This window comes from Hermetia illucens, chromosome 3 (assembly GCF_905115235.1).
Source record: "Hermetia illucens chromosome 3, iHerIll2.2.curated.20191125, whole genome shotgun sequence".
NCBI lineage: Eukaryota > Metazoa > Arthropoda > Insecta > Diptera > Stratiomyidae > Hermetia > Hermetia illucens.
In genome coordinates, this window is record NC_051851.1 from 112,954,655 (window position 1) to 112,981,556 (window position 26,902).

Consider the following 26,902-nt stretch of genomic DNA (forward strand, 5'->3'; position numbering starts at 1 on the left):
GGTGAATATACTATTTTCTGTTGGAAGGTTTGAAGAAGTACCATACTATTGCTAACAATAATTTGTTTGCTATGTCCTGAGTAATCGCTGACGCAACGTACGCTGTGAGGTTACTTTCGGGGACACACTATGAGAAGCATGGTCCTCTTTACGTTGCGTTTTTGGATCGAGAGAAGGCAAGGATCGTATGCCATAAAAGCTCCACAAACTCATTTGGTATGTTTCTGTGAAGCTACTACATTTGCGAGTGAATCTTCGCGGTCGATTTCACCTTCTTTTTCGGTTTTCGGTCAGTGGGTTCTGTTGTTCGTTATATAGTTGCTTATACCTTCATCAAAATCTTCAGTGTCTATCTGCTTGTATCTTTTTGAAAGGCGGATAATACAAAAAGTATCTTTAATGGACGAATTGAATCACATCAGGTATGTAGGAATGGCATAGCAGCCTAAAGTACGTAACATATTCTCTGCCTTAGTGGTTAAAGTCCGAATTTAAATAATAATAATAATAACTTGAGAAACGGTCACTAGGCGAGAGTTTATGGCTTTTTAACAGTAACTTAGTGGTTATACACTTTTTAGCCCCTAAAAAATTTTTTTTTCCAAGATTTTCCTTTGTGTACATTTTTAAATTATAATCCACAACCAGTCGAGTAAGCAACTCCGTAGGATAAATTATTAACAATTTTTTGTGTAGAATGGCGGCTGCAGGATTCTATAAACAACAGAAGATTTTTCGAAGGTCCTCCGCATAAAAGGATAAAACACTTTTTTTATGAAGTACAAAGCTTCAAGAAAAACTAATTTTGAAAATATTTTTAAGATGTTTTTATACATAAGCGTTATTAGTTATGAATTTAAAGATGTTTTAGTGTATTTTAAGCCCATAAAAAAATGTCAAACAGGTATAGCTTGTTGAACATTTACTACATCTTAGTTGATTAAATAGGTTTATTGTGTCGATTACAACCTAATAATAACAATAACAATCAGTAAAAGTATATACTACGATCTAGCACATATAATACGGCAGTTAGAGTTAAGCATTTTCATGCGAGTTATTAGAACATTGATAGCTGTTCGACCCGTGTTAGCAGCGAGGTGTCTGAATGATATTCCAATCCATTTACCGCGAAGTCAGCAACCTCGTTTGTACAACACTTAATTGTAGAGATCGCGAAAGGTGTAAAAGGAAAGTTAAAATAGGTGAAGAAACGTCCATTCACAGCAATCATAACAGCCTTTTCACCCCATCCGAATGCAATTCTGAATGCCTTTCCCCGCTTGAACGGAAACTCGCCACAGGTTTCTTCATCTTCCACGTTGAACCTGTGAAATATTTCACAATTTAAAAGCCGCACGATATGAATTTCCAATAAAGCAGCAATTGCTAAGGGTATACATTAAAGCGTTAGTAGTTGGTAATATCCTTAACTTTTCCGGGCAAAGTGGACAGACCCTAAGAAGACAAGTGAAACAAAACGGAAGTATTTCATAGGAATCTATCTACTCACTTGTACTGCTCACGCTGGGAAGTCCTTATTACAGTTTTTCTCTCAAATTGGACAAGAAATTTCAGGAAAATCTTGGATGTTTCATTGCAGAGGAAATTAATTGAAAATTCTGAATTCTGAGGGCCGCGGCATATGCCTTCTAAAACAACAATCGTTCCTGCGGAAAGAGTCAGAATGAATTAATCAAGTGAAACAAGAACAAACTCGCCTTTCTTAGAAAAGATTCTTTTTCGCGTTTACTTACCCATTTCATATTTTTTCGGTACATCACTTTGAAAGACTTCTTTCTCCTTTTGCATCAGATCAGATTTGGGAAATATGAGCGGAAACAAACATCTGTGATGGAACTGCGTGATCTTCTCGAAATCACCAGTGGCAATTACGTATTTGATTTTATTGGGGCATTCTAAATGTTCAAATGTCCCGTACAGTTGATCGTTCACGTAAATCTCAAAACACTTTTGCAGAACAGCTATGCGAAAGATGAATGATTGTCCTGAAAATATAAACACAAAAATTGGGATGTTTAAATAGAGTTCGTGTTTTATGCATGTGTTTAGATTTCATGATGGCAGTTTAGGTTTTCACTTTTTGGTGTAACTAACCAGGCACTAGAGGATTTTTCGGAGTCTCTTTTTTCCAATTTTTTGAAATCTCTTCTTGTGACCACCCCTTTCCTGGATGATACATGCTGCGTATAATCTGATTCTCACGAAAATTCGCTTCAATTTTCAGTAAAACCACACCAGATGAATCCTTCTCTGTACTAGTCTCAGCCAAATCCAAACATATCCTGGGAAAGTGGAGGAAGTGTATTAATAAAATAAATATTACGTAAAGTTTCTTAATCCTATTATTTCTGGGATATAAAAGAAAATATGATTATGAGACTTCACTTATTGGGATTTGGCTTAATTTTTCCTTTGACTATCAGGACATGCCCAAATGGCACTTCGGACAAAACCTTCCCTTTCCAAATGTTCATTTCGCCAACAATAATGTCGACATACTGAAGTTAAGTTCGGTCGCAAGAAGAAACAAGGAATTCTGGCTTCATTGGAAATTGATTTAGGTTTTGTTCCTACCCAGTTTCGCCTGATTATTAAAGTTAGGTATATATGTTTCCATCGTGGTTGTTCTGTTCCATATTTATTGTTGTTAAGTGAAAAAGGCAAACAAATTTTGCTCCATGTGTCTACTCCAGAGCTTATACCTTTACCAATATCATCCCTTCCGTGTTTTGTTTCTCATTTTGCATGGCGGGATGGAGGAACGCTATTGCGTGTCCCCTTTTATTCAGAAAAATTGATTCTTTTCTAGTCAGTCGGCACTGATTGCATGCTTGCGAACTCAATCCACAAGAAGGGATAAATCAGGCAAAGTAAGGAAAGGTGGGGTTAATTTGACAATTTCTTTAATTCAGGTTGTTTTAAAATCACGTGGCGTTTAATAGAATGGAGAACTAGCTGAATGTGAATGTTGTGTAATTATGTTAGTAAACCAGGGCAAATTAAATGCTAGAATTCTAGAAAATCTTGAAAGTTAGATTCTCAAGAAGTCTGCCCCCGATTCAAAAGGACCGTCTTTAGTAACCATCGGTACCCCATGTTCACCATACCAAATTCAGTACAATAATAAGAGTATTTCTTGAGGAATCCCCGCACGTATTATAATCGGGCAAAACTTAAACGAAAACATGCACCACTTGAGAGATGGGCGGGATGATTTAAGACAGTTCGATTTTAGTAACGGAAGGAGATATAGCCTGATTACTGGTAATAGGTCGCAAGCCTTAGGCAATAATAATTCCGCTCATGGTTGGTTGTCAAAAGTGAGTAAAAGGAACTCAGAGCTTATATCTTCTTTTGGAATGCGTAATTATTTACATAGCTGATTTAATTACTTGCGGTTTTGGAAGAATTCAAGGACATAGAAAACGGGTGGTACGGAGTGATTCTCATTCGTTCTTGCTTAACCATTCCATGTATCCTTAGAAATAACGATATAACGATACAATGTTCGTGATCATTCTTGCGCTACCCAATGTTATAGTTTCTTTATATTCATTTTGAAATTACAATGTATGCCAAGGTGACCGTCAGAATGTTGCCTCGACAGCAGCGCATAATTTTTTCTTAATTCTGCAGTTCAAGAATAACAACAGCGTATCTTGCAAGTAAGGTAGACAGGTAGGTATCAGTGGCCACTGCAAGGAGCCCAATTAGCACCGTGGTGCGCCGTTTTGATGTCACAAACTCCTAAGACCATGACTACTCTGGTAAGAGAAAAATGGCACACTTCAACCGACTCAGATCTTCGCAACCAGCTTATAACATTCATTAAGGAAAGAAGCTCTTTCACCGGAAATGCGAGTTGTAGGGTACGCCAAGTCTGGTTCCCGTATAGTCCAGTGCCCGTGCATACCGCCGTATGTATGAATTTGCACACCTCTGTCACGAGAGCTTTCGGGATCTAGTTTTGTTATAGGCAAGCCAAATCCTCCTTGACTTGACAGGTGATGGGCCTTCGCCATCTAAAGTCCATATCTGCTAAGTAGCACGAATAGGTTGCACCTTTAACAGTCGGTAGTGGGTCACAGACTGTGTCCAACGAAGGGTTGTCAAGAGTAGAGCCCCGCCTGGTTAGTCAGTCAGCCCGCTACGCTTAGGATTCAGATCATATCCCAGCCATCGACAGGATTTTAGTATCGCCAATATTTCCGCTTGGAATACAGTGGCGATTGTTGAGAGTTCGTACGACTCGGACGCACAGAAAAATCCCGCGCCAACTTCACAAACAATCTCTGATCTTTCGGTGAAGAATACTGTGTCATATCCTTGCAACAGGTAGCCGGTCTTCCACTCTGCCCTGGTTGGAAAGGCTACAAATTTTCTTGTTTAGTTCGGCTTGCGTGTGACGTAGTCCGTGGGAAATGCTCAGAGTTTCCAAGATATTTCGTCTGTCCACCGCACTGACAGCACAGCAGTCTTGAACATATTTATTGGGGAGGTCTGGAGGTGGGGAGGCAACATTTTCTTGCAGGCAAACATAGGCCACCCCCTTCACACCGCTTCGATACAATATGCGTAAAATTTCATCGAACACTATCAACCAGAGCACCGGGTGGCGCGACTCTCGGGTGTGCCTCTGCTCACAGCTCTGGTCAAATGGTTGCTTCCCAGATAAGAGAGACAATCCAACTTCTCTATCCTCGCAGATTTCCGATTCGATAGTCTCGCACGACTGGGGCTGCATACCTTCTAAGCCAGGCTCTGACTGAAAGTCCTCTTCGCTAGCGCGGAAGTTAGTCTGTACATGGAACCACTCCTTCCAGGAGCCTTCAGACTTTTTAGGAAAGGTGGCCTCCTATGTTCATTGGACAGAATCTTACTGAGTCTCGCAGATTCACTGGTGCTTTCAATGTTCTGACAATAGTCCAACCAGAACCGCCTCTTGGCAGTTTTGATGGCCGACTTGTACTCCTTAAGGGAGTCCTTGAATATCTGCTACTATTTTCGTCTGCTGCAGATGGTCAACTTCTTGAGGTTGGAAATTTATTCGACCACGGCGCAATGTCGTGCAAAGCGTATGCCTTGTGTTCGCGTCGCAGCATATCAACAGGTTGGCGATTGTGGACGCCAAATGTTGCAGTTCTTCTGGCTGAGCTGATCGATGGTGAGCCATGTAAGCCAAGGAGATATATTACACTGAAACTCAGACGCGAACAGAAAAGCGTGCAGGATCTTCCTCGCAAGGATAAAAGCTCTAGGCCTATTCGGATCAATGTTCCTTGTGCTGTGGAATAAATGATAATATTTACTTTGGAACCCTCTGATGGTTTAGTCGCCTCCGATCCAGGGCTCCTGAATTAATGTGATGTCGATGTCTTCCTCTAGCAGAAACCAAATTAGTTGAGACGCAGTTCGAGTGCTGCCAGTTGATTCGTCTGCGCTACCCTCAGCATAATTTACTTGCGTTGCGAGTTGGTCAATCCTCGTTCGACCATCGATCTTCATCTATTGCAACAGTTCGTTGGAGCCGTCGACTCGATGCAGGTCGCCGTGCTGTTTCGTAGAAAGGAAAACTTTTACCTCTACGTTCCCAACTCTGTACTGTGTAATCTGCCTTTTCCAGTCCCTTCAGGCACTCTTCGTTTATACGGAGCAGAAAAATGTTGTATGTTGTATCCTAGGTTTCGGCAACCATATGCGAGCGGCTAGTCTCCTGCGAATTTCGTTGTGAGGGATGGCTTTGAGCTTTACACCCAGCCTTCGCTGATCTTAACTGCCGAAAACGTCCCTAGAGAACCACGCATACTATAAGGTTCAACCCACGGATCACCTACTTCGACAACCTGACCTCAGCACTGGTCCAAGTCTCCGACGCTAGTTTGCCGCTAGCAGAACCATCATCCCTCAGCGCCACACGTAACCCACTCCAGACTACGTCAATGAAGGGTTTCGTAATCCGTGGTCCGTCGGCCGGCTGTTGGTGCTTATTTGTTTGACACTGAGCCCTTGCACAATCTGGTTTAGTTGTTCCACCTTCTCTTAAATTCGATTCCACTTGAAGGCCATGGGCTTCGTCTTATGCTCATCTTCCAGGCATTTGCTGTTCATCTCTTTTGTCGAGAATAGTGGCCTCCTTATTTTTCGCAATCTTGTTAAGAATATGTATGGGTTTCTGGTACTCGCTCTTGAGCAGGACTCCAGTGGACCTAAGCTTCTTAGCCGGTTTGAAGTGAAGACATTTTGGTCAACCCTCGCTTTTGAGGGGCCCTCGGCTCGGTCGATTTGGGGTTAGGAACACAGCAGATGTTCACTTCACCCAGTTCAATGGCAGTAGATTCCAAACTGGAAACTACTAGTCCATCTGCCGCCCCGCTCCCGGAGGTCCCTGTGGCTTGTTTAGTAGATCAAAATTGTCTCCTTTTTGTAGATTTACTACACCTAAATCACGGTCGAATGCTAACATCAAACTAAAGTTAACAGTTCGATATAATAAATGCGCATACCCATATTACGAGCTATGTCCAAATGGTACAATCGACCACCCACCCCTACACACAAAACCTATTATACCCTGAACGCCAAAGTCGTTCAATATGTGTTTCTATTCAAAATTTGTACTAACGTTACTTCCTTTTACTACTTCCAAGAAATTCTTCAAAATTCACTTCGAACAACGAACAAATGGAATAGCCACGGAATCAGATACATAAGAAATTCACGAAACATTCCATATCTGGAGCGTCGAACTTCCGGTTTCCGATATGCTGGAGATGTAGTATTTATTACACAAGTTGAAAAACCGCAAGCTAAGCTCTTCAGGTATGAAGAGTTTCTGTTACCTATTTAAGTGGCCATTCGTCCCACTTGTATCTAGCTCGTCATGTTTATGCATTCAGTTTGTCAGATCATTTACTTTAGTACGATATTGACATTCAAAGTCTTAGAATGCAATAAATTCGCACAAAAGTAACAATTTTGACCTATTTAACTTCAGGCTTCACTCCAGGCAAATCAACAACAGATCAGATTTTCTTTTTGTGGCAAGCGATCGAAAAACTGTTGGAATATGGCCATTAGTTACACCATATTTTCACCGACTTTAAAGACACCTATGACAGCATAGCCAGAGTAAAACTGCACGAGGGAATTCGGTATCTCCACGAAATCGATAAGACTGACTAGGCTGACCAAGACCAATGACCAAGGCCAGACAAAAGCGGCAGTATCACTCTCGAGACAATTTAACATCAACAACGGTCTACGACAAGGAGATGCCCTATCATGCATCCTCTTTAACCTGGCCTTAGAGAAAGTAATTCGCGTTGCAGCTGTAAATACGCCTCTTCAAGTCCATCCAAATACTGGCCTACGCTAACGGTATTAATATTATGGGAAGAAGAACCCGAGATGTACAGTCTACTTTCATCCAAATCGAGCAGCCGGCGCGAGATTTTGCGCTGCACATTAATGAAGGCAAGACGAAGTACATGGTGGCAATGTCAGCACCAAAAACCAAAGAACGAACGACATCGAATCGCACTGAACAAACGGAAACAATGAAGACAAGAACTAAAACTTCAAGACCGTTGAGAATTTCTCCTACCTAGGGTCGAAAATCACAACCGATAACAGCTACGGCGGCGAAATCTACGCATGATTTTTCGCAGCCAATAGAACCTATTTCAGCTTACAGAAACTGTTTCGCTCGAAACGTCTCACCATAGGGTCAAAGCTCTTACTGTTCAAGACTATAATCTTGCAAATCCTCATGTATTCCTCAGAGACTTGGGTTCCAAGCAGAAAAAACTGCGAACTCTCCGAAGAATTTTTGACCCCCTACATGAGGATGGACGATTCCGTAGCCTACATAACGACGAAATCTATGAGTGATACCATGACCGTCCGGTTATGGATAAAATCCGGCTCAATACGTTACGGTGGGCGGGTCACTTAATCCGTATGGATGAGGATGATCCAGACCGGAAAGTCTATAAGGGCAATATCTATGGTGGAAAAAGAAGACGTGGTAGACCCTGCCTAAGATGGAGCGATGGCGTAGGTCAGGACGCGAGACAGCTTTTAGGGATATCGAATTGGTGGACCTCGGCGTGAAACCGGGATGTTTGGAGTTCCTTATTAAGGCAGGCCTAGACCGGATACCGGTTGTTGCGCCGTTGATGATGATGATGATCGTCATGCGGTAATAGACAATGCTTCTTTATTTAGGATAAACATAGTATTTTTGGCGCTAGTACATACTATGTGTGTATCTTGGATGTTGGCAAAATATCCCGGAATATTTTGTATCCTTAGCTATATATGAATGGAAGGTCGTATAGAGCGTTTCTCACATAAAATGAACACAAGCGGAAGCGCCCAGTTGCCGGTGTCCCCACTTGTTCTTATTTTTTGCTTAATTCGTGCGCTACTGCTCAACTTCGTTAGCGCTGGGGTTTGAATGAGAAAAAAAAAAACAATTTCAAATTGTCCTATTCACGCTTCTTGCTCGAAATACCGGGTAATTACCCACCAATATTCTCAAGTAACTTTCGACAAACACGGCGAGTTTCGTTAGTTTCGAGGGGCAGTTACCCGAATCCGTGTTTAATAATTGCGTCGTGTCTTCTCTTAAAGTCCAAATCTGATGCTCGTTTTTGTCTTCCTTAGTCCCGGACATTGGCCACTTCCGGCTATATATCAGTTACCCTATTCTTTCCTCCGCATAAAATATATTTGTTGCCCTATTTCTATTCTCAGAAACTAGCTACCACTGATAAGTTGATTCTAGAGGTATAAATTTCTACTGCAAAACAGATCATAACATGGAGCATTATACTGAAAATGCATACACTATGAACTTTCGATTAATTGAGCAGTTAAACATTCCCACATAAAAAATCCACAAAACCTGCGTACCTGAAGCACCGACGTTAGGTTTCCAACTTGTTTCGTTTCAGTTTTTTATTTACTTTTCTTGCAACCAATTTCTAACCAACACGCAGATTTCGATGTGCATCTCTACTTTTAAAATTGGCAACAATATTTTCTGTGACAATCTATTTGGCAATTATTGGTTGTTTTGAAGATAGTATGGTTTGGCAATTCGTTGTGAGTGGACTCACCCCGGAGTGAGATTTGTAAATTGTTCAAATTTATTTTGAAAAACATACAGACACTTTTAGGGAAAATCTTTTTGAGTGATGAAGCACACTAGGTTCAATAGCTACGTCAATAAGCAGAATATTCACATTTAAAATGATGATAATCCGCAATCCATTATTAATATACAACAACACTTATCTAAAATGTCACACTTTGGTGCATTTTATGGGCCAATGGAAGCACTGGTCCAGAACCGCTTATGAACTTTATTAGGACGGCGCCACATACAATGGAGCATTCAATACATAAATTTATTAAAGGAAACATTTGACCACCAATTACTTCCACGAAATGGACCTGTTAACTTGCCATTTTGTGATTTGACTCTTTAAGACTATTTTCACTGAGAGTAAGAAAAGCCTCCGAAGATAAGCTAGAAACAATTGAGTACTTGAAAGCCAGCATTCGACGTGTTATTATATTATTATATAACCTGACTTACTGCGAAAGTGTGTGAAAATTGGACATTAAAATTACGCCCTATACACGGTAATTGCAGCGGCATATGTCGGATATCATATTCAAAAATTAATGCTATAAAATTATCTGTCAAATAAAAATAATTGTATATTAAAAAGATTTTTCTGTGTTTTCCTTCAATTTAAAGTTCTCCGCTTCTAAAAAAACACCCCGTATATGATTTGAGTGAGTGTCCGAATGACTCAGCGGGTGAACGGTATGCTATATTAGTACCACGACAAGATGTCGGATACCAGTCAACTCATCAGTGAATGAGTACCTCAGCGCAATCAGGGTAACAACCACGAGCGAGTGCAATGTTGACTACATTGCCTCCTACAATGTACTGTACAATACTGTACACTGCAGGGCTGTGCACCGTTATGGATTTGAATGAAGTATTCTGACATACTTCAAGACCCTGATCCATTTCGATTGTTGCGCCAACGATTACTATTCTACACTAGCACTAAGTGCCAAACATTTAAGTTTGAATGATCCCTCCTACTTAAAAATAAATATAGAAGGGGTCTAGTGGTGGTCTCCGGTGGTAGGTTAATGGGAGAAACCGTCGAGAACTCCCCCAGCATCAAGTGCGTTTGCAGAGTAGTGAATTTGGTTGATGGTTTGAGGTAGACTGTGTGAAAGTCCCAGGATGTCTAGAGAAGCCGTAAGGGTTTTAGTGTAGCTGACAATAATATGGGAACTACAACCATTCACTCCAAACGTCAAATTTCTTTGAGTCCCCGAGCTAGCGGGTCATAGTTCACCTCCTTCTACCCGGATTTCCGTTCAATGTTGCTATTATGGAAGATAGCAGCAATAATAATACATATTATCAATATATCATAACAACACATCAAACTTGTTGTGCAGTATGTGGCGATCGGTTAGAATTTGCTGATCGCAGCAGAACTATCGAGTTTTGTCTGCAGCCCATATCAGTAAACCGGACATGTTCTCGTGATCACCCCCATGCTTGTATGCAAGGTTTTGATGGATCACCGTACATACAGCATGATGCCTTTTAGTGTATTGCACCGGAGCCTTAACAGTACAGCCATAAATGAAATAGTTCAACGTCTCTAACGTCAAACCACATATTTTAAACTAGTCATTCTCCACCCGTTCTTTCATTCTGAGCTATTTATAGCTCGGGTAACGACCACGCCATCCTGAATAGCACACATCTACCTCCACCTCAACAAAGAGTACACGGCCATCTATGCGACAAATGCAAATCAACAAAAGGCTTCCAGAAACAGTTCACGTGCTACACTCAGAGCATTGAAATCGATTTTTCAAATTATATGGTTGCCTGACAGGCTGTGGAAATAAGCTTGTAGCGAGTCGAGTTGGTGGTGATGTTGTGCCACTACGTCAACTACTTCGATATCAGTTCCTCCATTGCACGGCAGAATTTGGATGATGTACTACGAATTTAGATATATTAAGGTGTATCCGCTAGTTCGTTTTCCAGATTGGCCATTGTTCACGTCAATATTCCGAATTAATATGCCAGCGAATACATTCAGTGCGCTTATTTTGTTTCCCGGACAGGAGAGTATCCTTCAGATTATCAACTCGAGCATGGGTCCTTTTCAGAATTCCTAGGTGTTTACAGAAGACTGTCTCGGCCAAGGCGTGGATGTGGACCCCAATGTACATCATGCGGCTCATGATGATCTGTGCTAATGGTTTGGATTCGGTCTTGTCTAATCCAAATTCCATCCGAACATTGCAGCTAAATATGTCTTCTATTCCCAACCGACTCATAAGGTGATCATCAGGACCAGCATACAAGCTGATGTCATCAAGTCGATCAAGTATGTCAGTTCGCACTGAGCACATAGGTCATATTTGTTTGCAAAACTATGCCCTCTAGTATCATTTAGTAGTCAAGAGGACTTTAGTGCCATACAAAATCAAAGAGGACTCAAGATGCTTCTCTGTATGCGGATCGCTTCTGAAGTCTTAGTACCCTCAGATGAATGCACTAACACCCTTCCACGACTGTCGCCAAAAACTTTATTAGTTTGAGATCAATGCGGTACAGACATAGGACAACGATTGGCCCGGTGTGCGGAATATTGTCAAAAGACTTAAGTCTCCTTCTAGTTACCTATCCTACAACTGCCGCGTCAATAATGAGTTGCCCTTTGGAACCCGTTGATCCATCTCGGGAGCCCTTCTGCCCCTCGGATATAATGTTGTTCGCCTCGTCGTTTGCAATGATGCTTTCACTAATAATGGACGTTTTGAATTTATAGAGGGTTGGTTAACAGGTAATCGGTGTTGTGTCTGCAGGATCCTGCACCGTATCCTTTTTGGAGATAAGATAGGTAATTCCGGCAGTGCGGAATAGTTGAAATTCCTCAGACCGATTTATGCCCTGCACACTGGTCGACCACCAGAAACCAGAAAATCTGCACCCGATCCAGATAGGGCTCCTCCAGTTCATCGAGTTGTTTATGGCTCGTCGAACCTACTCTTTGGTAACATCCGCAAAATTAATACCCCCCATAGTGGCATGGTGGGCGCGTTCAGCAGTAATCCACTCAGAAAACTCAGCATGCTGGGCGGATAATCCAGAAAACTCACCTCAACATTTTTTTGCTTCAGTCACCGAAAATTCCACTGTCTGGTTGATTCGTTGGGTGATCTGAAAAAACTCTGCTGGTACCCCTCATATGTTGCTTTCTGAACACGTCTGGAGTGATTTTCGCCATGCCGTCCCACCCAACTGCATAACAAAAAAGTTTCTGCTTTAGTATGTCCAAAATTTCAACTACGCTCCAATTTGTTCTTCTCCCGTCTGCTAGCATTGCCAGTGCTAATTTGAATCAGCCTAGTAGTGAGGCGGACCGATATTCCAGACACATTTTCCACAGTGGATCTCTTCGGTCACTCAAACCAATAGCACGAAAACGAACCTTCTGACCCCTGCAATCTGCACTACAATGCTTAATTGGCTGTAGTTTCAGTAACGACATATCAGCACACTGTGGAGATGCAATATCATCAATGATTCAAGATAGAATGCTCGGAGTTTCTGGAGATGCATAGAACCTTGGAATACCTAGTCTATGCAAAGGATCCATTTCCGAAAATTCTATACACGCTCTTTGGATTTCTTACCGAACCTCAGTGGAGACTTCAGGCGGACTGTAAAGAAGTGTGCCTCGATGAGTACTGAAACAGGTGCCTGCAGTGTGTGTTGTTGTTGATGTTGTCGCTTTTGCCCCATCAACTCTTGTTCATTAGTTCCCGCGATGATCTCCAGTTGAACACACATTCTGATGGTTGCCGGGATTGTGTCGCTGCGAGCAATAAAGCGGAACTGGTTTGCAACCGGCTGCACAGTCACGTTAGCGAATTGTGGGAAACGCTCGACGAATCTCTGGTGCAAAAAGAGGTAAGTTGTTGTACCTACCCTTGCCGTGGTTATCTTCTAGTAGGAGCGGATGATAAAGAGGGTCATTTCCTCGGTACCCTTCATTTACTACCTACACTAACCTACTGAAACGGTCGCCACAGATTGTAGCGAAACAGCAGAGCCATGCTCCTGGACATCGTGGCGCCTAGACATCGAACGGCCTCTCGATAGGCAATTTCGACGTCATGCTGTCCATTACCCATACCCGACCTCAAATTTCTCCTTCTCCTCATTCAATGAAATTGCATTTTACACCTAACTATCCGGTGGTGAAGCTTCCTCGGTGAGTAATCTGCAAGATTACAAAGTTCCTGCACTTCGCTCATCAACCCCGGGAGGCGCCGCAGTTGTCCGCAACTATTCACACTAAATCGATCCTCCTCCCAAAACCGGCGTTCGAAACGGCAACGGTTGAAAATTATATATAATTATTATCATATATGATTTTCAACAAAATTAATATCGAATATATGTAACTATAACCGGTTACCGCTGTTTGTATTCGTCTTCACTTTTATGCTCGCAATTCCTTGACGTTTTAAAGATTTGTCCACTGCGGTGTGTTGCTCGTAATATGTATATTTTCGACAGTATCGATAATATCAGTGTCCGGATAGCTGAGTGGTTAGAGCACAAGGCTGTCGTACGGCGGGTCGCGCTTCAAATCTCACTGGTTGCAGTGGGATTTGTATCGTGATTTGACGTCGGATACCAGTCGACTCAGCTGTGAATAAGTACCTGGGCGAAATCAGGATAATAATCTTGGGCGAGCGCAATGCTGACCACATTAGCTGCTACAGTGTACTGTAGTGTTACGTTTCGATCTAGAATGAAGTGTTCTAACACACTTCAAGGCCCTGATCCAATATGGATTGTTGCGCCAACGATTATTATTTCCAAGTTATCAAAATCTCGGCAAATGCCGAATTTTACCTAATACTAGCACTAAGTGCCAAGCATTTAGGCTCGGACGATCCTACCTATTTAAAAAGTAAAGGGGCACTGGTGGTGGTGGCCGATGGTAGGTCAGCGAAAGAAACCGTCGAGTACTCCCCGCAGAATGGTGTACTTCTGCATGGTTTGAACCAGACTGTGCGAAAGTCCCAGGACATCAAGGGTAGCCGTGAGGGATTTAGGTACAATATCTGTAGCTGACAATATTATGGGAACTACAACCACCCGCTCGAGATGCCAAATTTCTTTGATTTCTCGAGGCAATGGCTCATAGTTCACCTTCTTCTCCACGTATTTCCGTTCAATGTTGCTATTATGGGGGATAGCAACATCAATAATATACGCGGAGCGACCCGTCTTGTCAACTAACAGTACGTCAGGCTTGTTGTGTGCGGTATGGCGATCAGTCGGAACTTGCCGGTCCCAATACATCCTATAAGCAGAACTATCAAGTACTGCTTGTGGCTCTTATCGGTAAACCGGACATGTTCCCGTGATCAGCCCATGCTTGTATGCAAGGTTTTGATGGATAACCTTACATAAAGCATTATGCCTGGTGATGTCAATACATCCGGTGCAATCACCGGTACCGTAACAGTACAGCCAGAAATGAGGTGGTCCAAAGTCTCTAACGCCGAACCACACATTCTGCACTGGTCGTTCTCCACCCGTTCTTTCATGATGAGCTTTTTATAAGCTCGGGTGGCGACCACGCCATCCTGAATGGCACACATAAACCCCTCCGTCTCAGCAAAGAGCTCCCCAGCACATAGCCATCTGTTCGGCAGATGCAAATCGACAAATGGCTGCCAAAGACAATTCACGTGTTTACCGTGCATTGCCTTCGACTTCCATTCATCGATCCACTCTTGGTCCGACTTCACCCCACTCAGAGGATTGAAAGATCGATCCTTCAAGTTAAGTGGAGTCAGTCCACAGTCTGCCTTACAGACAGCCGCATGCAAGGGACTCGCCTGCTCTTTGCTGTAAAAATAAGCGCGCAGCGAGTCGACCTGGCGATGATGTTGTGCCGCCACGTCAACCACGCCCCTATCTCCGATGTCACGAAGGAGATTCATCCGCTCCACGGCAGACTTTGGGTGATGCATTCGGAATTTGGACATAGTTGTCTGTATCCGCCGCTGGACGTTTTCCAGATCGGTCTTCGTCCACGGCAATATTCCGAATGCATAAGCCAGTGAAGGGATAGCTTCTTCCCCGAGAGATGCGATTTCAGCACCAGCTTTACACGTCACAGGAATTTGGACAGCAGAGCATCCTTCAGATCACCAACCGGAGCATGGGTTCCTTGCAGAATTCCTAGGTACTTGTAGAAGTCTGTCTCGGTCATAGCTTCGATGTGGAGGTCACCAATGCTATGTCCGGCATGCGGCTCATGATGACCTTTGCGGATGGCTTGGATTCGACACTTGTCTAATTCAAGCTTCAGCCGAACATCACGGCTGAACATGTCGATTATTCCCAACAGACTTCTAAGATGATTGTCAGTACCAGCATACAGCTTGATGTCATCTAAGTACATCAAGTGTGTCAGTTCGCACCTAACACGTAGGTCACACTGTATTGCAAAACCATGCCCTCTAGCATCATTCAGTAGCCACGAAAGGGGGTTCAGTGCCATACAAAACCAAAGGGGACTCAACGAATCCCCCTGGAAGATGCCCCTCCGTATACGGATGGGCTCTGAGGTATTAGCACCCTCAGATGTAAGCACCGATAAGGTGGTATGCCACCCTTCCATGACTGTTGCTAAAAACTTTATTAGTTTCGGATCAATGCGATACAGATGTAGGATGTCGATAGCCAGGTGTGCGGAACGCTATCAAAAGCCTTGGCATAATCGATATAGCAACTGAAGAGGTTTCTTTGGCGTCTAGTTGCTTGTCCTACAACTACCGAGTCGATAATGAGTTGCTCTTTCCAACCTCTTGACCCAACTCGGCAGCCCTTCTGCTCCTCGGACAGAATGTTGTTGGTCTCGAGGTGCGCATTGATCCTTCCACTAATAATGGACGTGACGAATTTGTAGAGGGTTGGTAAGCAAGTGATCGGTCTTGTGTCTGCGGGGTCCTGCACCGTGTCCTTCTTAGGGATAAGGTAGGTAATCCCCGCAGTGAGGAAAAGTGGAAATTCCTCCGGCCGACTCATGACCTCATTTATACTGCGTGCCAACCGACTGAGTACGCTTGTAAATTTCTTACAACAGAAATTCTGCACCCGATCCAGACCTGGGCCCCTCCAGTTCTTCGAGATGTCTATGGCTCGTCGAACTTCCTCTTCGGTAACATCCGCAAAATTCATACCAGGTGTATTGGCATGGCGGGTGCCTTCGGCGGTGATCCACTCAGCATGTTCAGCATGCTGGGCAGGTAACCCCCAAAGTCCACCCCAATACTCTTTCGCTTCCGTCACCGAGAACTGTATTGTCTGGGCGCTCTGTTGGGATTCGTTGAGAGATCTGAAAAAGCTCCGCTGGTTCCTCGCGTATGTTGCATTCTGGACACGTCTGGAATAACTTTCGCCATACCGTCGTAACCGACTGCATATGACAGAAAGTTTCTGTTTTAGTGTGTCTAGAATTTCAACAGGGGGTGTCTCACAGGGGATGGCATAGTTCCGGTAAACCCTCTGCACTTTATTTCTCACCCGTCGGCTGGCATTGGCAGTGCTGACCTGAATCAGTCTAGCAATGTCCTGCCTTAGTGAGTCCCGCCGACGTTCCAGACGAACTTTCCACGGTGGATCTCTTTTGTCACTCAAACCAATAACACGAAAGCGAATCTTCTCACCGTGCAATCTGATAGCCGCAACTGCACCACAATACACAAGTGATTGTAGTTGCAGCAGCGACATATCAGCACACTGTCGATGACTTCAAGTCGAACACGCTCCCTGATGGTGGCCGGGATTGTGTCGCTGCGAGTAATAAAGCGGTACTGGTTTGCGACTCGCTGCACAGTCACGTGCGCGAATTGCGGGAAAAGCTCGACGAATCTCTGGTGCAACAAGGGGCGGTAAAATGTTGTACCCGCCCCCGCCGTTGTTTCGTAGTAGGAGCGGATGATGAAGAGGTTCATTTCTTTAGTCCATTTCATCCGCTTCCTACGCGAACCTGCTGAAGTGGTCGCCACAGATTGTGGGGAAACAGCTGAAGCAGACGGAGCTGTGCTGCTGGTCGTCGTGGCGCCTAGACGTCGAACCGCCCCACGACTAGCGGTTTCGATGCCGTGCTGTCCATTACGAGAGCCCGACCCAATCACCAAGTCAGACGACTCCCGCCGGTTATCCGTACCGGACCTTAAATTTCTCCTTCTTCTCATTGTTGGTGGTACACTTTATTCCTAGCTGCCAGGTGTTGAGATAGCTCCCTTAGTGAGTAATCTGCAAGGCTGCAAAGTTCCTGCACTTCCCTCACCTACCCCCTGAGACGCTGCGGTGGCGTACAACCATTCAGACTGTAGCTATCCATCCCTCCTCCTTTCACAACCGGGCTTGGGACCGGCTTCGGCGGAGTTTGTCGATAATACAGGGTGCGGCAGCTTAACTTCCTGTTTTCAAAACCCAGTAAAAACTATTGTATGCATCGGAAAATATTTATTTATTTTTTATAATGTAGGTACATGTCTAAAGTTTTTATTTACATTGTTTTGAAGATCAAATCTGTTAGGTGACGTCCCCCATTCTCCATATATTGCGTAAACCGATTTCTGGCGTTTGTCATTCCAAATCGCCTCTAATTGAGATAAGGCGCTCTGGAAAGTGTTCCCTCAAAACAGCCATCGATGCTCTTGAAGTGTGTGTTGTTGCACCGTCTTGTTGGAACCAAGTGTCCCCCAAATCCAAATTTTCTAGCCGTGGGAAAAAAAAATTCTGTAGCATGTTTACATACCGGTCCGAATTCACTGTCACTGTAACCTCATTTTCCTCAAAAAACCAGGGACCAATAATTCCAGCTGAGGAAACTGCACACCAGCTGAGGAAACTGCAAAGGCTTTTGATGCAATTCTCGAGGGTTGGTGTCAGCCCAGTAGCGCATGTTTTGTTTGTTAACCGACCCACACAAATGGAAATGGGCTTCATCACTAAAAAAACAATAGCACCCTCGGGAACGACATCAAGAAGAAACTCACATGCGTTCATCCGAGAATTGAAGTCACGTTCTGAAAGTTCCTGCACTATCACCATCTTATAGGGATGAAAATGAAGATCATCACGAAGAATTCTTCTCACAGAACGATCGGATAGTCCAAGGGCAGATGCGTGTTTGCGCGCAGAACGCCGTGGCGATCGCAACATTGACGCTCTCACTGCTTCAATGTTCTCAGGTGATCTAACGAACCGAGGGACTCCAGTTCTTCCTTTTGTCGCACTTGCAGTTTGTCTAAATGTAGTGACCCATATAACAATTGATTTGCGGTCTGGAACGGGAGCCAACGGGGCTAAATTAAAGCGATTCCGGAATGCACACTGTGTTGCAATAACCGAACATCCGCTTGAATAGTAAATCTCAACGACAAAGGCACGCTCCTCACTATTCCAACGCATGATGGCGACTGAACCGTGTCGGGACAAAACTTTACAGTATCCCCTCTTGAACGAGACCACTGGCGCTCCGCTATGACATCAACTAACTGAGTGGCGCGCATTTTAAAAAAGGAAGTTATGCTGCCGCACTCTGTATCAAGATTTTTATACATCGATATTATACCATTCGTAATCAGTGATGTCCTTTTTTGGAAACAACGTTTCCCATTTAGTTTATTTCAGTGTAGTTAGTACTCCAATTTCATTATTCATGTGATAAACCGGCAAAAATCGACAAATCAAAAGAATATATACGTATGTACAAATATATATATATAAACATGGGCGGAAGCTTTAATTCCTAAGGATACTCTAGGATCCTGGGACATGGTCGCTTATACGAATTTCACAATCCGAGCTACCCATATATAACTAGGGTTTTCTCTATTTGATGAAAACAAATTGTTATATCACCAACCGTGTACTACTTCCGGCGAAAGTGGAGTTTTCGAGTTCCGTCTAGTTCCATTTTCTATTCAGTCAAATACTTATTAAATTTCGCTACATAAACACTATATTTTTTTGTTCCTGCGAAATGCAAATAAAGCAAGCACATGGATGAAGGAATAACATGTATCACGCGCCTACATGGAAACCTTATCATTATTGGGTGATGATTGCGGGAGACAAATTACTGCACAGATGTAGTACTAAAGACCGCATTCACTAACCTCTGATAAAAGTTGATTATTCGTTGGAAATTGGTATTGTCAAAGTTCACTAAGTTGAGATTGTTTTTATGCTTTGTTCTCCAATACACTTTGAGCGTCTGGGAGAGAACACAGGCGCCAAACCCTTACGATGCCAACTGATATTGTTTCCGGTAAAGCAAAATTACTGAGTTTTCTTACAATACTTCGTGAAAGCACGAATTCTCACTTACTGATTGTGATTTATATATCTGCATCTTCGCATTAGAAAGCCTTTTGTCATATTGCCAAGATAAATTTGATTCCCTGCAGATATAACTATGTCTGTTAGTATTTTACCAGTAAACATGAAACGAAGCTCAGATGATCCAGGAATTAAGAAATCTCAAAGTCACTGACTTGATTCTCTGTTTTTAATGGGTTGCCTGAAATACTACAAGATTAATCGAATCCAAATTCAATTTTGAAAACTGGCCACCGCGAGTCACAAAGAGAAGAATACACTGTAATCGCAATAATTCTTTTACTTGTTCTATACGTTTCCATGCTTTTATTTCTTCAACACTTTTCACACACGTCGTTTGGCCATTTATCACAAATACCTTTGTAAATCTCTCGCAACTTATCACTCCCAGCTGGAACCCTTTTTCTATACTTACCTTCGCTGTTACTCCTCTATCGCCAGCCTTCAACCTTTCTTACACAGTGGAAATTTATGAGGTGATAATGTATTCGCGGCATAATACCGGCACCTTTGCAAATGGATATTTAAATCCATTTTGGCAAACTGAAATGCACTCAGTTACATATGGTGCGACACTTTAGAATGATGGAGGTCTTCCAGAGGATGCTGGCAGAAGAAAAGCTTTATGTATTATATGAAAGAGGCTTATGGGATAAGACTTGCTATTCTTCTGTATTTGGATTGATGAGAGTGGTAGATATACATCATAATAATTGGATTTTTTTCATTGTATCTATAAGTGAAATTGGAAGGCAATTAGGTTGCCACGCAACTAACTTTCAAATCTCCAGAAGTTCAATCTTCTTTTTGATTTGTACTATATACATATCTAGCTGATTGTCTATATTTCATTCAGGTGTATGTTACCACTTTACAGTTACTCCAGCCTCTTATGTGAAAATTCATCCTACAAGAAACGCGTTGTCCAACTGCGTTGCCAACTTTTTCCTCAAAGTATAATATAATGCAAATGTATGAATTTAAAATTAGGCTTAGTCAGGACTGTGAGGAAACCTACATCCCTGCAACACGACTCTACTTGATAGCGATTGCAACTATGCAATTGTCCCTGCCTTGATTAATCAGCATTTTAACGATCTTCTTAGGATGATGACGTTTTCTGTAGGTCTCCTCGCCATTCATCCAAAAAAGATACCTACGTAGCAGCCTCAACATCAATATTGAAGGGAGTACGCACGCCCACATTTTCACTTTTGTGCCGTTTCATATGCAATTCACCTCTGCAGTTGCTTAATTGATTGACGATAACCTCTCAATTAAGGCTTTATTGAAATATGTACTAAATATGGTATTTCTTTTTGAATTTTTAATTGAATTTAAATTTGCTGACACATGTGATGAAACTTCACTAATAATAATTCGTATACATATCTAAGCACTTTGTATGTTTATGGTGTTCACTGTAGATGACGAAGATAAATTTGAAAGTAAATTTAGGAGTAGGAGCTTCCCCTTCACATATAACTACCAATAGGGATGGCCATATATCGGCTGTCGGAAAGCAACCGCGGTCGGGTTTGTCGTTGCAACAATAGTATCAATTAAAGCCCTTTGTAAGTGTCAACGACTCACCCATTAATAAAAATAAATAGTTACGAAACGCAGCATGGTGCGTCAGCTACTACGCGGAGTACACACTTGAATCTTGCTCCTTTTTTACACGCTTTTGGGATATACATATTGCAATATCCTCCATGATAATACTTTATATGATGGATGACAAGGGATAATCGGCGTCCAGATGTTTTTCAATATCGAATTGATTAGATTCTTGAAGAGTTTAATCAGCTGCACTCTCTCTCATCAACTAGCCATACGCTAAATTTCACAAGTGTACCATTTTGATTATGAGAGGTCTGTTCAAACTCCTTACTCCCAGGTGGAAGTATAATAAATATCTATATATGTACGCGTATGTACATTGTATGGAGAGAAGACTTTTCAATCAAAGCAAAACATTTTTTCGTCTTGTTTTATTTTCCCGTAGCCAATTTGTGCCCTATGTTTCCTTTGCAATATTTATAAATCCTTTTCTAGAAAGATGTTGTCCTCAAGAAGTGATTGCTTCATATATCGTTCTTACCCATTTCCTAATCTATCCGAAATATGAAAAGTTTTATTGTTAGTCTTTCCTTCACCCAAAAAAGAGCTGCACGGAAAATATCTTGTGCCTTGTGAGATACCCTCTATTCTTTTAGACAGTTTGGCTTAGCAGCCATATTTTAATAAAAAATATTATGTTTTAATAACAGAATCACTCTGATTTCATATCAATTCTGTTAAAATATATCCATCTTTTAATTAAAAAGTATTACGTTAAATTAACCAATGTTCGTTACTAATACTGATAACAACTTTTAGAAATCCTTCGAAACTACATACAAATTATTTTTGGATTAATAAGACTCATTACCAAAAAAAGATATTCCTTTATCGACGTTGGATGAAACTCGCCCAATGTGACCGTGTGATTTATCTGAGGTGTGACCATATAGGATTAAGGATACATTGTAAGAATACACAGTAGGCTAACCACTTGCAAACTTCTAATTTTCTGGCTAGCGAAATGTTGACACCGCCTCGGATAAGAATTGACTCAGGAGAGTGTTTTTCTTCTTCTTGCGACACTGTGGCATTTTAATCTGGAAAGCTTAGTGATAGCAGACGCAAATCCAGTATCCGAATGCTGTAGAAATAATTTCAAGTCGTTCTCTTATGACATACGGTCCAATTTGGTGTTCTTCTTGGTTGTTGTTCTTCTAATATGAAAAACTTTCTATGCACCTTTTTGTTGTCTTTTTGAAACATGCTGAAAATTCAAAGTATTCCTTCACACACTTTCAGCCTTCCAGATATATGTACGTATTAAGGACATAAATATTATGGTCATCCTAAACAAATAAACATTTCCTATTACCCCATACTGATGAGTACATAAATATACACTTTACATCTTTAAATTGATTTCATGCATTTTCCGCTTTACTTCATCCGCCAAAGCATACATACATACATACATGTCTATGTACGTAAACTGAATACGACTGGTACTAACGTGCATATACATCTAACTGGATTGGACACTACTCGCAAATTTATTAACATATCATCATCATCATCAACGGCGCAACAACCGATATCCGGTCTAGGCCTGACTTAATAAGGAACTCCAGACATCCCGGTTTTGCGCCGGGGTCCACCAATTCGATATCCCTAAAAGCTGTCTGGCGTCCTGGCTTACGCCATCGCCCCATCTTAGGCAGGGTCTGCCTCGTCTTCTTTTTCTACCTTATTTTGCCTTAGATATTGCCCTTATAAACTTTCCGGGCGGGATCATCCTCATCCATACGGATTAAGTGACCCACCCACCGTAACCTATTGAGCCGGATTTTATCCGCAACCTGACGGTCATGGTATCGCTCATAGATTTCGTTGTTATGTAGGCTACGGAATCGTCCATCCTCATGTAGAGAGCCAAAAATTCTTCGGAGAATTCTTCTCTCGAACGCAGCCAAGAGTTTTTCTTGCTAACAACCCAAGTTTCCGAGGAATATATGAGGACTGGCAAGATCATAGTCTTGTACAGTAAGAGCTTTGGCCCTATGGTGAGACGTTTCGAGCGAAACAATCTTTGTAAGCTGAAATAGGCTCTGTTGGCTGACAACAACCGTGCGCGGATTTCATCATCGACGCTGTTATCGATTGTGATTTTCAACCCTAGATAGGAGAAATTATCAACGGTCTCAAAGTTGTATTCTCCTATGTTTATTCTTTCTGTTTGACTAGTGCGGTTTGATGTTGTTGGGTGGTTCATCTTCGGTGCTGACGTTGCCACCATATATTTTGTTTTGCTTTCATTGATGTGCAGCTCAAGATCTCGCGCCACCTGCTCGATCTGAATGAAGACAGTTTGTACGACTCGGGTGGTTCTTCCCATGATGCCGATATCATCGGCAGAGGCCAGTAGTTGGGTGGACTTAAAGACGATCGTACGTCTTGCGTTTACTTCAGCATCACGGATCGCTTTCACCAGGGCCAGGTTAAAGAGGACGAATGATAGGGCATCCCCTTGTCGTAGACCGTTGTTGATGTCGAATGGTCTTGAGAGTGATCCTATTGCTTTTATCTGGCCTCACAAATTGATCAGGGTCAGGCTAGTCAGTCTTATTAGTTTCGTCGGGATTCCGAATTCTCTCATGACCGTGTACAGTTTTACCCTGGCTATGCTATCATAGGCGGCTTTAAAGTCGATGAACAGATGGTGCAACTGTTGTCCAAATTCCAACAGTTTTTCCATCGCTTGCCGCAGAGAGAAAATCTGATCTGTTGCTCATTTGCCTGGAGTGAAGTCTCTTTGGTATGGGCCAATGATGTTCTGGGAGTATGGGGCAGTCCGGCCTAGCAAGATAGCCGAGAATATCTTATAGATGGTACTCAGCAACGTGATACCTCTATAATTGCTGCACTGTGTGATATCTCCCTTTTTATGTATGAGACAGATAATGCCTCGTTGCCAATCGTCAGGCATTGATTCGCTGTCCTATACCTTGAGCACAAGTTAATGAACTACTTGGTGTAATTGGTCGCCTCCATATTTAACCAATTCGGCTGTGATTCCATCGGCTCCTGGCGACTTATGATTATTAAGTCGATGAATTGCACGGACTGTTTCTCCTAAACTTGGTGGTGACAGTATTTGTCCGTCGTCTTCAATTGGCGGGACCTCCAACTCGCTGATGGTCTGGTTGTTCAGTAGCTCATCAAAGTACTCAACCCATCGCTCCAATATGCCCATTCTGTCGGAAATCAGATTTTCCTCTTTGTCTCGGCAGGGTGAGCATCGAGGTGTATAAGGTAGGATGAAACCTGACTTGTTGGTAAAACTTGCGCGCCTGGTGCGGTTGCTCCCTGTACTTTTCTAGTTAACAGACTTGTTGGTTCTCCCAGGCTTCCTTTTTCCGTCTGTGAAGTCGCTTCTCCGCTCGACGGAGTTCGTGATAAGTCTCTGCGCCTGCCCGCGTTCTTTGAAAGTGCAACATTACTCGGTATGCGGCATTCTTCCGTTCCGTTGCTAGCTTACATTCATCGTCAAACCAGCCGTTCTGACTCCTTTTGCGGCTGGGGCCAAATACATTTGTGGCCGTATCCATGATAACGTTCTTCAGGTCGTCGTGAAGATCATTTGTTGATGCTTCGTCTCCAGGTACTCTGTTGGACATACGTCTGTCTCAAGTAATTGACGCTGATATACAAATGTTCCTATGCTCTCTGCTTTTCATATTAGTTCAGACGATGTGATACACGTCCTAGAGTGTAATCAATTCACGTGGAATGCAAAACTTTGACTTTCAATAACTTCGATAATAATAGTTGGATTACTTTCGAACTTTTTGGAAATAACATACATTCACCCTTATACTAGTGGATGACTTTAAGGGCGATAAATGTCTAAAATGTGGTAATATACTTTATTATTAACAATTATTAACTTTATTTGAGTATATATCGGAACATTATTAATAATGGTACTATTTTCAACAAGCTTACCAGCGTTATCGCTTATATCGCTGGAAAAAAGTTTACTACTAAGATGAATTTAATATGGTTTTCTAGTAAGGCAGACACTGAATCCAATTTAATTATTTTAAACAATATTAATGAGGAGTGCAAGCATCAAAACTCTCATTTTACAAATTTGTAAACATTTGCTTTGTATTGAAACATTAGCTAAGCTTTGAATAAGGAAGCAACTCTAGGTAACCGAATGTGCGCACCCGCGTTAATAAGGGTTTACGATAATAGTACGTATTATTCAGCCTCATGGCTCCCAGTTTTTCTCTGTGGGGTGCTACTCACTATTGCTTTAAATGAGATTTAATCAACAATTTTGTTGAAACGATGGCCAGTAATTTTTTACCACCTTATAGTTAGTTGGGCAATATTATCAAACTCCTGTGGACAGAACAGAAGACTATAAGTTTTGCACCTCTGAGTGGCCCCATTGAAGTCCGCAGTAGGTAGTCAATCGAACGAGCCTCCGAGTTCGAGCAACCATCGTGCACCATAAAAGACTCATGCAAAACATTTTGTGTAATTGCATTATGCAAATCAACAACTAAAATATTAGAAATCAAAAAAAGATTCACTGAGATGAGGAGTCTCGAATAAAGCCCTGACGGAAAAGATTTACCTAGAATTCGACAGTTTCCAGTTCATATGTTTTTTCACTCTGTAGCATCTAAACAAGCGTTGTAAACTATAATTTTTCGCGCTCTTCAAACTGGAGAGGATAAGTACCCAGATAAGTGACAATTACTCTGGATTTGGATGCCCTGATTGGTATTATTTTCTGCATGTCTCCCTTCAAGGCCCTGAGGATTCGCGGGATCTTTACTTTTTGTCCGATGTTAAAATCGAATATCTTTCCTATGCAGGTCTATATATCAGCGATGAAGCGTCAAATAGCGCTGTCTTTTTTGCACATCCGCGACAGCTGAATTAAATTGCTACACCGTAATCTGCGTAATAAACTTCGAAGTATAGTGGGTATATAAAAACCGCAACATTGCCAAGGATGTTCGCTTTCGATACTGCTCCTAGTTCTTGTCATGGACACTGTTCCACAGAATATTCAATGCCAAGGCCTCACATACTACTTTAAGCAGATTACGTTTTCCTAGCTTTTTCCAACAAAGCTAATCTCAGGGAATCATGCAAAAGTGGGAATATCTTATGTAGCATGGACTGCCACTGAACCTAAATTAAACTGTGTCAGTAAAAGCGATCTGACGAAAACTGAATTACTTAAGCCGGTACTTCATAACTTATTCCGAACATATTTCTACCTTCCGCAATGACAGCACAACGCGCTAACCACTTGAGCCACGTAATAACGTAAATAATCTGCAGTAGTTAATCTAACAGATGATGAATCCCCTTCCCTCTCATTAGAAGCCGGCATCTTTAGCCTCAGCTATCAGCTCTATCTTCCATCTACTGCCTAGTAGAATCCAGTGCGTCAGATGATGAAGGTTCTGTATGTCGGGCTATTTATGAATAAGGTAAGTAGCTCAGTAACGTTTTATACTGTTACTCCAGCGCCTTTGTACACATCTTTCAGAAAGAAATGTACAGTGTGCGAAGCAATTATACCGGACAGTGATCATTTTGAAGGTTTTCTGTGGAACAAAACCTTATTAGAATCGATTCAATCATCTGTCTGTCCGTCTGTCTGTCTGTCACACCTTATTTATTCAGAAACGGCGAAAGTCATTGTCACGAAACGAAAGGATACATTGAAGAGTGAGGGCTCAAAATATGTGCTAATTAAAGCGTAACGGGTTTTAT

At 42.2% G+C, this 26,902-nt stretch overlaps 1 protein-coding gene across 2 annotated transcripts; it reads right to left on the reverse strand.

Annotated features, from left to right (window-relative positions):
• Nucleotides 1–705: 705 nt before the first annotated feature.
• Nucleotides 706–2,560, reverse strand: LOC119652361. Of its 2 annotated transcripts, XM_038056448.1 has the most exons (6): nt 2,410–2,560; nt 2,119–2,306; nt 1,758–2,009; nt 1,514–1,670; nt 1,402–1,458; nt 706–1,328 (listed from the first exon to the last, which is right to left on the reverse strand). In XM_038056448.1, the coding sequence occupies exons 1-6, from the start codon at nt 2,496–2,498 to the stop codon at nt 1,061–1,063; spliced, it is 1,011 nt and encodes a 336-aa protein (XP_037912376.1). In that variant the 5' UTR covers nt 2,499–2,560; the 3' UTR covers nt 706–1,060. The 2 variants fall into 2 exon arrangements, with proteins under 2 accessions (XP_037912376.1, XP_037912377.1); XM_038056449.1 differs by lacking the exon at nt 1,402–1,458.
• Nucleotides 2,561–26,902: the final 24,342 nt, after the last annotated feature.

Bases quoted from the DNA above. Each gene is read 5' to 3' on its own strand.
- LOC119652361 (XM_038056448.1), bottom strand. From the start codon at position 2,498: ATGAACATTTGGAAAGGGAAGGTTTTGTCCGAAGTGCCATTTGGGCAT. The intron at 2,010-2,118 runs GTTAGTTACACC...TTATATTTTCAG, and splicing joins GAAAAATCCTCTAGTGCCTG to GACAATCATTCATCTTTCGC. The intron at 1,671-1,757 runs GTAAGTAAACGC...CTCTTTCCGCAG, and splicing joins ACCGAAAAAATATGAAATGG to GAACGATTGTTGTTTTAGAA.